The sequence below is a fragment of the Triturus cristatus genome, chromosome 6 (genome assembly GCF_964204655.1).
Source record: "Triturus cristatus chromosome 6, aTriCri1.1, whole genome shotgun sequence".
Lineage (NCBI taxonomy): Eukaryota > Metazoa > Chordata > Amphibia > Caudata > Salamandridae > Triturus > Triturus cristatus.
The window spans coordinates 1,942,278,274-1,942,291,756 of NC_140589.1; the positions used below are offsets into that span (position 1 = coordinate 1,942,278,274).

Here is a 13,483-nt window from a genome sequence, read left to right on the forward strand (position 1 = left end):
ACACTACCCAAAATGTGCTTAGTTGTTATCCCACTGCTTACTGAACGAGGTGGTGGCACCTCGATGCACTGTACTGTCAGGAAGGGATGAGATGCCTGCTTCTGATGGGGTGAAGACTGTCGATGACGAAGAAACAACTCTGTGGGCCTCATTATGTAACAGGTCGGCCGAGCATCTGACTGGCATCGTAGTGGAAACAGGACCGCCTGACAAGGAGTCGGCGGTCCCGCCACCATGATTATGATGCGACCGCCTTCACGGCTGTCAGAAAGTGTATTTTTCCTATTGCGGCTTGTGATGCAGGTCGCAGCACAAGCCACAATAGAAAATAATACACTTCTGAAACATCCATGCACCATGTGGCAGACACCATGTGGTGCCTGCCACAAGATGCATGGATGTTTAGGGTGGCACCACAGATGCACTCTAGGGCCCAGAACAGAGGGCAATGGGGGACAGGGGCCCTGCTAGGGGCAACCAACAGACCCTTTTTGCCATTCTGTTCATGGCGGAAGAACTGACATGAAAAGGCTGTCGGAAAGGTTCATCTTAATCTCCACAGTGGTGCCTGAGCAGGCACTGCCTCCATTTCGAGGATTACGTTCCACTTGCAGCCCCGACTAGCTCCTTGAGCCTGTCGGAGGCACAGCAGATTACCCCCATAGGCATCTGTTGGACCGCATGTATCATAATACGGCAGTCGGACAGATGCCGCAGACGTCTGGTGGACCGCCACCGACGAGCTGCCAGATGGCCTTCTGCCCGACATCGTAATGAGGCCCCATGTGTTTATGAAGGAAAAAGGCCAATTCCTAGACTTGTCCAAAATCATTGAAGCCATTAGGGCTTGGATCAAACACAAACCCTAGAAATGAATGAGCAAAGTTACATAAAGTCTGATCTGTGCTTTGGTGAAATAGTTCCCATGAGTCTGTAGGGACTTATAAAAGAGTGGACCGAGCTACAAACTCTCCAGAGAGTCCATGATGCAAGACGGGCCCCTCACGAGGTTTGACGGTGCGTCAAAGGTGTTGCAGCGGTGTTTGATTTTCGTTAATATTATTATGATTGTTATTCTTATTGTTGAGGTGTGGAGGAAGCTGTTGTATTGGGTGATCTGCTTCATGGTCAGGTGAAGTCATCGTAACCATGGCCCTTCTACCGCCTGACCATGACAATGATGTGGTCACTCTGTCATGTGCGGGTGGGTCATTGTAACAATTCTACCCACTTTTCTTATACAACTTCCTGTCTCAGAACTGGCAACATGAAGTTGAGTTCTGCAGCGTATGTATATGAATCAGTAAATATAAATATGCTCCCAGCTGGTGTCTGCTTATAGCTTAGATATTCACAAGGGTCTGTTCAAAGCTTAGATATTCACAGGTGTTCGTTCATGGCTCAGATATTCACAGGTGTCTGCTCATGGCTTAGGTATTCACAGGTACCTGCTCATGGCTTAGGTATTCACGGGTGTCTGCTCATGGCAAAGATTCACAGGTGTCTGCTCAAAGTTTAGATATTCACAGACGTCTGCTCATGGCTTAGATATTTCCAGGTGTCTGCTCACAGCCTAGATAAGGCTCAGATATTCACAGGCGCCTGCTCATGGCATATATATATTCACAGGTGCCTGCTCATGGCTTAGATATTCACAGGCATCTGCTCATAGCTTTGATATTCACAGGCGTCTGCACATAGCTTTGATATTCACAGGCGTCTGCTTATCGCTTTGATATTCACAGGCGTCTGCTCATCGCTTTGATATTCACAGGCGTCTGCTCATCGCTTAGATATTGACCGGTGTGTGCTCAAAGCTTAGGTATTCATACTCCATTAAAGTGCAGAATTCACACTTCACATGCACCAGGTTAATGCTGTGTGTAGTCTTAACTTTACTTGACACCCTGATACCCATCAAAATGTGAGCATTGCATGAACCCCTCACCCTGCTTGGATTTTTTTATTTATCTTGAGAATGGAGTGGAATTGGATGATCGGTGTGGCTTGTCGTTTCAGGTTACCTTCCATGATGTTGCTGTCTATTTCACGGAGGAGGAGTGGGGTCGGCTGGAGGAGTGGCAGAAGGTACTCTACAGAAATGTCATGGAGGAGATCCACTCCGCCCTGGTGTCACTAGGTAAAAATGGAAACCTTTATGCCCCATTATGTTCTAAACATCCAGACTAGCATAAGAGAAGGTGGCATTCTGGCATATTCAGGTGTGGTGGCTCAATAGGAAGCTTGCAAGAGGATGTAGCATTCTGGCATGTTCAGGTGTGGCGGCTCAATAGGAAGCTTGCAAGAGGATGTAGCATTCTGGCATGTTCAGGTGTGGCGGCTCGATTGGATGCTTTCTAGAGGAGGTGGTCCTCTGGCATGTTCAAGTGTGGCAGCACAAGAGGAGGTAGCATTTTGGCATGTTCAGGTGTGGCGGCAAGAGAGGAGGTGGCGCTCTGGCATGTTCAGGTGTGGCGGCACGAGAGGAGGTAGCATTTTGGCATGTTTAGGTGTGGCGGCATGAAAGGAGGTGGCGTTCTGGCATGTTCAGGTGTGGTGGCACGAGAGGAGGTGGCATTCTGGGATGTTCAGGTGTGGCGGCTCGATAGGATGCTTTCAAGAGGATGTGGCGCTCTGGCATGTTCAGGTGTGGCGGCACGAGAGGAGGTAGCATTCTGGCATGTTCAGGTGTGGCGGCTCGATAGGATGCTTTTGAGAGGAGGTGGCGCTCTGGCATGTTCAGGTGTGGCGGCACGAGAGGAGGTAGCATTCTGGCATGTTCAGGCGTGGCGGCTCGATAGGATGCTTTTGAGAGGAGGTGGCGCTCTGGCATGTTCAGGTGTGGCAGCACGAGAGGAGGTAGCATTCTGGCATGTTCAGGTGTGGCGGCACGAGAGGAGGCGGCGCTCTGGCATGTTCAGGTGTGGCGGCACGAGAGGAGGTGGCGCTCTGGCATCTTCAGGTGTGGCGGCTCGATAGGAGGTAGCATTCTAGGTCATCTCTCTGTATAACTGGACATTGATCTTCTCTGTCCGCGCCAAGCAGGCTCTTGGTTGATGTTGTTGGACATAAGATTTCCTGAGCTCAGCTCTCTATTAAAAGTAATCGTGTATTTAATTGCATGAAATGTGTTGTCTGTAGTATTGTGGTTCTGTAATGCAAACCTAGCTTGGGAGCAATGAAGCTATGTACGTATTAATAATAATAATAAATTATATTGTAAGGAGGGGAGGAGAGATTTGAGCTTGTGTAAACATAAGTTATACTTCCTTTGCCGTGTTCCTAAATTGCCTTAACACTTGATTGGCCTATTTGGCTTTCCTATAAGCCGTAGTATATAGTGCAGAACTACACCCATGGCAAGGAACGCTAAATGCCACTTGTGGACTGCAGCACTTTTTGTTCCATCCGGTACAGCGGCAGTGAAAACATGACTTCAAGCCTATCCTGTGTATCTTGGCGGCTGGTTTTAAGTATTAATTAAGAGCACAATGTCCCCTCAGTGACTAGGCACAAAATGACATTGTTGCTGGGCAGCCTGTAGCTGGCTCATTAAAAAAGCCAAAGGATAGATCATAAGCTTAAATCTATAACCTTTGACCTGTACCAACTTTACAAATACAATTCAAAGACTCCTTTTTATATTTAATAAAAATCCAATCTAATAGTAATCATGGATGTTTTTAAAAATATAGAAAATGTAACTTTAAGAAAGTTACATAAATGTAACTTTAAGAAAATTACATTTACTTTGCCTAAAGCTGCTGGAGGCTAATCTGCATTAGCTGTCCAGCAAGTGCCCAGCTTGTCCTTGGCGGGAAATAGGTGTGAAAACTGCTCCTTGGTCCGAGGTGGTGGCCTTTGAGTGGGGAGATGTTTTAATCCCCTGGCAGGAAGACCAGTTGGGGTGGGCCCAGGAACTTAGTTAACTTCAAATAGGCCTGCCCTGCCACTAACAAATGTTAGGTGACACTTGGAAGGCCTTAGCTCCTGTCCCCATATTCAGGCTGGCACCAAACCTACTGGGATTAAAGCTGCCCCTAGAACAGGTTTTGACTAACCATAGAGAAAGGGACTGCTCATTACCCTGGCCACACCTCCGGGTGGCCACACAGGCTGTGCGCAAGGGGAGATTGTTTGCTCCATCTCGGATTTTGTGAGGTGCACTGTGGAATTGTTTACAGTAGGGCAGATGGGAACTGCAAAAAAGTGGGCCGGGTTGTCTCCAGGAACTTTTATCCCACTGGTTAGAGGGTGCCCAGTAGTCACCCCCACATATGTGCTGGTGCCAGGAGTAAAAGTAGCACCTCCAGGTACCCATTTCAGAATGCTTACTGGACCTGTGGAAGATCAGAGAGAACTGCTCCTATGGTCTGTGACCAGAGAGGAGCCCTGAAGGCCTGGACCTGCCGTCTGTGACCTTACAGGAGCCCTGAAAGCCTAGAGCTACTGTCTGTGACCTGAGAGGAGCCCTAAAGGCCTGGGCCTGCCATGAAGGCCTGGACCTGCCGTCTGTGACCAGAAAGGTGCGCTGAATGCCTGGACCTGTCGTCTGTGACCTGAGAGGATCCCTGAATGCCTGGTGCTGCCGACTGTGACCTGAAAGGATCCCTGAAGGCCTGGGCCTGCCGTCTGTGACCTGAGAGGTCTGTGACCTGAGAGGACCACTGAAGGCCTGGACCTGCTGTCTGTGACATGAGAGGATCCCTGAATGCCTGGTGCTGCCGACTGTGACCTGAAAGGATCCCTGAAGGCCTGGGCCTGCCGTCTGTGACCTGAGAGGTCTGTGACCTGAGAGGACCACTGAAGGCCTGGACCTGCTGTCTGTGACATGAGAGGAGCCCTAAAGGCATGGACCTGCTCCCTCTTGCACCCAGGAGAAAGATATGACCTCCAAGGATCTGTTAGCTGACCCCCTTTGTGGGTACAGGGATACAACAAGCTACAAGAGGCCTTTTTCTGGAAGATCCCAGGTGACCAGTAGCAACTGGATCTGGTAATTCACTGGAAAAAACAAAGGTTAAAGTGACATTATAGTGAAGTGTTGAACTGAGATAAGAACTACAGTTAACGCTACAATACACCAGCTATAGATTAGTCAATTAATATAACACCAACACTCGCTCAGACATGAGCTCAGGTTTACACTCTGGGATAGGAATGATCTGACAGAGGCAAAAGTGTACAGTAAGGCGGTGGTAGTGCAACGCAGGTCTGGGTTTATGCACCCCGCCACTCACTCAGATCCGCACTTGGGGCTATATTCAGGGATAGGAATGCTCCTATGGAATCAAATGTACCGCAGGTCATCTAACGCAGGTCCAGGTTAATGCCCCCTTAGGGATATGAACGCTCTGATAGAGACTAAGGAACAGTGAGGGAGTGGCTGTCCAGTGTAAGTTCAGGTTTACTCACAGTCACTCACTTGCAAACACACTCAGGAATATGAACACGACAATGGAGGCAAATATACAGTGAGGCGAATGCAGGCCCAGGTTCACGAACATCCCCACTCACCCAAGGATACAAACACTCTGATGGAGGGATCAGTACCGTAAAGAGTTGGGTGTCCAGATCAGGGTCACTTGAACACACATTCTGCCCCTCACTCAGATAACACACACACTTCCCCTCACTCAGATAACACGCACACTGACCCTCACTGAGGTAACACGCACACTGCCCCTCGCTCTGGTAACACGCACACTGCCCCTCGCTCTGGTAACACGCACACTGCCCCTCGCTCTGGTAACACGCACACTGCCCCTCGCTCTGGTAACACGCACACTGCCCCTCGCTCTGGTAACACGCACACTGCCCCTCGCTCAGATAACACGCACACTGCCCCTCGCTCAGATAACACGCACACTGCCCCTCGCCCAGATAACACGCACACTGCCCCTCGCTCAGATAACACACACACTGCCCCTCACTTATCAGACACACCACTCAGATAACACACACCACTCAGATAACACACACCACTCAGATAACACACACCACTCAGATAACACACACCACTCAGATAACACATGCACTGCCCCTCACTCTGATAACTACTTGGAGCTATGTTCAGGAATATGAGAGTGTAGATTGAGTGTATCTACCCCTTGAATTGAAGAGAAACAGAGATTAGTTATTGCCTTGTTTTTATCCTATCATTTTTCCTTCGTTATTGTATTTCATTATATCTTTTACATCATAACGCCTAACAGAGAAGTGCCATTCCATTATGCATTTTATACAGGTCGTATATTGCAAGCAGTCGACGCGTGTTTCGCCCCCTATGTCGCTGCATTGCCTGTGGCTAATGGAATGGGACTTTTCTGTTAAGAGTTATGATGTAAAACATATATTGAAATAAATCACTAAGGGAAAATTAAAGAATAAAAACAAGACAACGGCTAATCTGTGTCTCTCTTCAATTTAACGGGTAGATACACTCAGTCTTCACTCTCTTATTTGATTGGAAAGAGGTATAGTAGGTTCAAACCTCAAGAGTGGACTAGCCCCCACAATTGGGTATTCTTCAACAGATGAGTGTTGGACCTGAGTACTTTAAATATATATTCATGTGACCCCTCTAATGGAGGCAAAGTTGCAGTGAGGCAGTCTAAGTCCAAAGTAGGCCCAGGTTAACGCACATTGCCGCTCACTCAGCTATGTTCTCAGGGCTCCATTCGGCAATCTAAACATTCCAATGGAGGCCAAGGCCAACGCCTTTCGAAGGATGCAGAGGTTTATTGAAGCAACTGAAGGAGTGCGTTGGGCTGAGCGATGATCCTTGGGGTACTCCGCAGTTGATTTCCGTGGGTTCGGATAGGAAGGGTAGTAGTCTGATTCTCTGGGTTCTGCCGGTGACGAACGAGTGGATCCAGTTGAGGGCGGTTCCCTGTATGCCAGCATCGTGGAGTCTGGCGGTGAGTGTGTGGTGGGAGACAGTGTTGAATGCTGCCCAGAGGTCCAGTAGGATCAGGGCCGCGGTGTGTCCTTGGTCTAAGGAGGGTGCAGATGTCATCAATGGTGGCAAGTAGAGCGGGCTCAGTGTTGTGGTTGCTTTGGAATCCGGATTGGGAGGGGTCGAAGGTGGAGTTTTCTTCTATTAATTTTGATAGTTGTGCATTGACGGTTTTTTCGGTGAAATTGGACGCGAAAGGGAGTAGGGAGATTGGACGGTAGTTCTTGAAGTCTGTGGGATTTGCTGATGGCTTCTTGAGCAGGGGTCTGACCTCTGCGTGTTTCCAGTCGTCTGGAAAGATGCCGGTCTCAAAGGTGGCCTTGATGGTGCGTCGTAGTTCTGAAGCGATGGCTGTGGCGGCTCTGTGGAAGATATGCGGCGGGCAGGGGTCCGTGGGGGCCCCTGAGTGGATGCCTTTGATGGTCGAGGTGGTGTCTTCGGTGGTGACTGGGGTCCAGGAGGAGATGATGGGCTGGCTGGCGTTGCTGGAGAGGGGGGTGGTGTCATAGTCAGGTGTCTGGTCCATAAAGTTGTCGTAGAGGCTTTTGATTTTCAGAGGGAAGTAGGATCAGAGCTTGTTGCAGAGGTCCTGGGAGGGAGTGATGTCCTTTGTTTCGCTGGTGGGCTTGGTGAATTCCTGGATGACGCTGAAGAGTTCCTTGGAGTTGCGGGAGTTGGAGAGGATCTTTTGGTGGATCTAATGCATTGGTGGTATTCCGTCATGACGTTCTTGTAGGTGGTGCGGTCTTCTGACGTTTGCTGTTTCTTCATTTCTTCCCGAGACGTCTGCAGGTGTGTCTGGACTCTTGGATGTCGGCGGTGAACCAGGTGGCCTTCCTAGGGCGCTGTCCGGGGTTGCATAGGGGTGCCAGCTTGTCTGCGCAGTCGGAGATCCATCTGTGGAGTTCTTTGGCTGCGAGGCTGGAGTTGATCGAGGTGCTTGGGGCGTCGTGGTTGAGGGCGGAGTTGAGCTGCTCCTCAGTGACTTTGCTCCAGTTCCTTTGTGGAGGGCGTGGTGCGGGTTTTGGCGGTGTGGGCTTGTCAATGTGGAAGTGTACGCAGTGGTGGTCCGTCCATGGGGGTTGCGTGGTGTGGCTGAAATTGATATTATTACCTCTAAACAATCAGAATTACACTGAGTGACTTGACTATACTCTTCGTTACTGACTATGAAACTGCAGTGGAGGCAAAGTCTTAGTCACATAGTTTGACATTGAAGAATGGAAATTAGTTTTCCCACCTCGTCACACAAATGGAACATGCTAGGTTCGTTAACGTTTTTATCATCATATATTCAATAACCCAATCAACAAAGAGAGGCAACGTGATGTAAACAGTGTTTATTTTCACATTTTTATTAAATACATATTGTAAATCCAAAACTGTCTAAAAAATATAAAAAGTAAAAAATTGACCATCCCTGAGAATTATTTTAAAACTGTATTTTGTTTCTTGCTCAAATGTATAACCCCATTGAAATTCGCCATTTATGGTGTGCGGTGCGCATGATCTCACACATGACATCAATTAACATATCACAAGTAACTACATTTATTACACTGCTATAGCTTCACTATTGTCCTTCTTGAACCTTAACCGGTGCCATCCCTTCTGCTGCATAGGACATCACAAAGGACATTAACCACGATATCACTTATCATTCCTGCAAAGACGTTATTGATGTCCCCTCGCCTCTATAATATACAAAAGCATTTAAACAAATACACCATAGTAAAAACTATAAATAACGCTAAAACCTGAAACAAAATACAGACACCCTCAAGGACACGAACACGAACACATATACACATGAAACCACTTATTCAAAACACGTGTTGTGTCCGCAATGGATTGGCAATGAACATGTCATGAGTAATGTGATATATATATATATATATATATAGCTTTTGGCCCTTAACTCACTTCTAAGTCCCTAGTATATGGTACCAGGGGGTACCCTTGGCCTGTGAGTTAAACAGTCCCCCTAGGCAGGGGCGGCTCCTCGTGGGCGGAGGAGCATCACACCACTGCTTTCTCGCGGTGCGAGAAGTAGAAACATAAAATGGTATAAATGGGACCGACCAAACCAGTCATGCACACTCTCCCGTTTTCTCCATGTAGGCTGTCCCCGCCCCCCCCGAGCGCGACCCGTCCGATGTTCTATCTGTAAAAATTCAAGTTACATTAAGCCCGACTTGATCCCTATGTAACTTGCTGCTACATGTGCCTACGTTTTCCAGTGGTGATTTGCAGATGCTGGCTACAAGCCATCCTTCTGCCTGCCTGGGGAGACATGTAAACGTCTCCCACATTAGGGAACATAGAAGCCTGCTTCTGGAGTAGGTAGTACCTCGCTTCGGCAGGTAGACAGGCGGAGCTTAAGCCCAAAAGGCGAGCTTCGCAGGGGAATCTGCCTTTGAAGGGCAAATGGTGAACACACTCAAGAGAAGATGCTCTTTTGTCGGGGGAGACACTGTATTGGGGACGGAGAGAGATAAACAGCCACTACCGAAGTCTTACCGGTATGTACATGGGAGTGTAGCCCTCAGGTACCTACAGCTCTGACCTCTGACCTCATAAAGAGAGGCTGTACCGAACTTGGAATGCACCTGCTGCTCCTTGGGCTAACGAAGGAAAGGACTGAATCCTTCTTGAAGAGAAGACGTCCCTGGGCCCCAGCCAGAAGGAGAGACTCCTAGAGTCAGTTGGCTGACTCCCTGTTCACACCACAGGTCCACAAAAGTTGAACACTCTTGCCTGGCGAGTTGTTAGCCAGGATTAGTGAATTATCGCTCACTGCCCCCATGCAGCTTGGAAGTCTGAGGCACAGCACTCAAAAGTTGCACCCAAGCCTTTTGTATCGCCGAGAGTTGTTGGAGTGCAGTTAGGTCACTCAGAAGGAGAGTTGTCACCAAAAGAAGGAAACTACTGACTTTGATGTGTCGGTTGACCAGTAGTCTAGTGGCGACTGGACTCTTGTTTAACCCAATAGGACTTAGAGGGACAGCACCCCTGGAAACCAAAGTTGCCTCACCAAGACTGTGGACGGGGCAGCCCTAGGGAAAACCCGTCGACTGCACAGCATCTTCAGCATCCTGTATCCTCAGCATCAGGACCAGTCCATATACGTTAAAGGCAGGGGATCACGGACACTGGACCTGGACTTATCTTGGGAAGTAACTGATCATGTGGACCTTGTTGGTCTACCACCTTGACTGGCTTCCCTCTTGAGTAGTCTCCCAAAATACTGCTAAGTAACCGCGTTCATCCTTTATGTAACTTTTTGTCAAGTTTGTTGAATTTGACGAGGGTTTTTCATGGTTGAGTAAAAAGTTATTGTTCTTTTTAAAATCGAAATCTCCGTAATCCTCCAGTGGATCTTTTTCATTTTGGTGGCCATAAATTCGTAAAAATCCAAACTATTTTTATAAATTGGTGTCGGGTTTCTTGAGAGTTGTGTTTTCCTACTTAAATTGTATTGGTGCTGTACACTTGTTCCTTTGTTGAAGCCTGACTGCTCAAAGCCACAGCTACCTAGGGTTGCGCTAAGGTTTAACAGACGCGGCCTGACTGGGACTAAAGGGGTTGGAAGTGTATATAATACACCATATAATATACCCCATTTAAATTATCTACTATTGCATGGCTAAACACTTACAAGGTCCCAAAGACGAGACCTATGGGCTATGCCAATGCTTGTTTTTCATGAAATTACTTAGAATAGGTTCAGCCAGTATCTTGAGTAACTTTTCTTCATTAAGGAATATCTTGCACAAAAGTCAAACGAGATACCGGCAGAAGACTTATTCAAGGATTCAATGTCTTGTTCAACATTTTTTTTTATACGAAATAGATTCTCTTGTGCAAAAAATTCATACCTTGTGCAGAAGGGTGAAAATTTCACATGTAGTGTAATGAAAAAGGCCTTGGCATACGAGACGTCCAGCTCGTTGTAGCTGAGCCAAAACTAGGAAATTCTGGTCCGTCTAAGAACGTCCATGCCTTAAGCGCCACATCCAAGAACCGTGCAAGGACTAAGATTGCGTCCACTATCGAAGCGTAGAAGTTGCTTTGAAAATGGAGATAGAAAGGCACCACTGTAAACTGGGGGGAAACGTGCTACACTTTACACTGTAACCGTTCATCATCGTTACTTCAGACCCATGTAGCAGGTGGCAGCAACTATATAATGACTTATTTATTCATTGTTGCTGTAAATTGTTGTCAAAGACTTTGCAAAATCAGCAATCTTTTCAAATCTATTTTATTAAATTGTATTCCCTGTAAGACAGGGGTATTTCGAACCAAAACGCTTTTTATGCAAATCCATTTTTCATATTCGAAAGAGTGATTTAGTGTTGAGGCTACGCAGACCAGGAGTGTTCCTCTGGGAGCTGGCTCCATGCCAGGTTTGCTGGATGACCATGTAAGAAAAATTCACTCTGTCTAAATGTGAATCGTTTATTGTACAGTCAGAGAAGTGTTAGAAAATAGTAGATGGAGACTTTAGTGGTTCAAAATAAAGTTTTATTCATATAATTACACTTGATGAAGAGATCATTATATAGATGGGAGGGGAGGGTGGTGTCAGTGTGTTTAGCATTCAGAGTTCAGGGTGGAGGAGCATTAGCGCAGCTCCTGTGTGAGGAGGCTGAAATCCAGAGCTGTCTTTAGAGCTCGGAGGGAGAGGCGGGAGAGGAAGAAGGTGACTCAAGCCTCAGCTGGGGTTGTGTCCAACGCAGATTGAAGGAGCCACATTTGGGTGGGTCATAGGGGTCTCCCATAGGCGGAGAGAACAGCAGCATTCTAACGTTAATATAACAAGTTCCAAATACATGATAGATACCGGGATAGAAAGGGGACGATAACATTTTTAAAAAAAGCACGCGGCAGAGTGAATCTTAACAGAACCGTACGGGGCACTAAGTACCACACTTAACAGACACGGGGACAGTGAGTATCAGAAAAGGAAGTGAGAGAGACAGAGGCGGAGAGAACAGCAGCATGCTAACGTTAATATAACGAGTTCCAAATACATGATAGATACCGGGATAGAAAGGGAACAATTAAAAAAGAAACACGCTAGTGATGCGCACGCGCGGGAGCAGGAAAAAGTGAAAGTGATCACGCTGGTAGGGTGCCGCAAGAAATGTGCTTAATGAGGAATGACGGAAAGGCAGATGGCTGCGCGCATGCCCACGCATGTAACCGCAAGCTTGAAGCCAGCAAAAGCGTGTGGTAGCACTTTGAAAACCCACTTACTAAATGTCTCGCAGGGCAGCCCATGCGCTGGCTCAGGCGAGACCTAAAAACAAAAAAAAGCAAAAACCGGCATCTCGCTGGAGGCACCGCGCCCTCTCGACACCACTCTGCAAACGTGCCTCCTTGCGCGTTTTAAGTTGAAGCATTAAGTCCCTTTGAATCCTGAGAGTCCCTGTGGGCCAACTAGCCCACCAGGTACTTCCAGTAATCCCCACACAGTGGGGTTGCTGAGAGTTGGTCCGAGGCCACGCCTTTTTTTTTTTACACCACTCTGCAAACACATCTCTTGGCGCAATGCTGGTGGGACGAAGAGGTCCTCTTGTGTCCTGAGGACCTCAGGACTAAAGTGGACTTCATCCCCCAGGCAGCAGTGCGACAGGAGGTGCGTTTGCAGAGTGGTGTAAAAAGGAGGCGTGGCCTCAGACCACTCTCAGCAATTCAGCTGTGTGGGGCTTACTGGATGTACCTGGTGGGCTAGTTGGCCCCCAGGGACTCTCGGGATTCAAGGGGACTTAATTCCCCAACCCAGAACTCGCCAGGAGGCTAGTTTGCAGTGTGGTGGAGAAAGGGGGCGTGGCCTGTGTCCACCTGTCAGCTATCCTACTATCTGGGGCATACTGGAGGTATCAGGTAGGCTAGTTGGCCACTAAGGACCCCCAGCAGCGACGGGGACTTTAATCCCCATCCAAGAGCGTGCCAGGAAGTGCGTTTGCAGAGTGGTGGGGAAAGGGGGCGTGGTCTGCTATGAGAACTTAGCAGTCCTGCTGTATGGGACTTACTGGAGGTTATAGAGGGGTAGGTGGTCCCCAAGGTTGATCTTGGGGGCCAAGTATGCATCCTGTTACCTCCAGCAAGTCCCACACAGTGGGATTGCTAAGAGGTCTTCGGAGTCCAGGCTCACCTTTCTTCACCACTCTGCAAACGGCACAGTACTGGTTGCGGAATGAAGTCAACTTTACTTCTGCGGGACTTTGGCGGCCAAGTAGCCCTCCTGGTACCTCCTGTAAGTCCTACGCAGCAGAATACCTGAGCGCTGGCCAAAGGCCCAGGCCCCTTTCTGCAGCACTCTGCAAACGCGACTACTACCTTATAGTTAGAAATTAGCATTTAAAAAACCTATCAAATTAATTGAAAACAAGCATTGGCATAGCCAATAGGTCTCGCCTTTGGGACCTTATAAGTGTTTGGCCATGCAACAGGTGATGTTGTTGCACCAAGGAAATTGTGCTGCATAACTATAACTAAATACTTATAAGGACCCAA

General features: G+C 48.0%; 1 protein-coding gene across 2 annotated transcripts in view; it reads left to right on the forward strand.

The window, feature by feature from the left end:
* LOC146822549 (uncharacterized) overlaps positions 1-13,483 on the forward strand; it is a 249,153-nt gene that overhangs the window by 50,316 nt on the left and 185,354 nt on the right. For both annotated transcript variants that reach the window (XM_085613666.1, XM_085613667.1), the window contains exon 2: positions 2,020-2,140. In XM_085613666.1, coding sequence (XP_085469792.1) covers positions 2,020-2,140 — 121 coding nt within the window. The remainder of the gene's footprint in view (positions 1-2,019; positions 2,141-13,483) is intronic.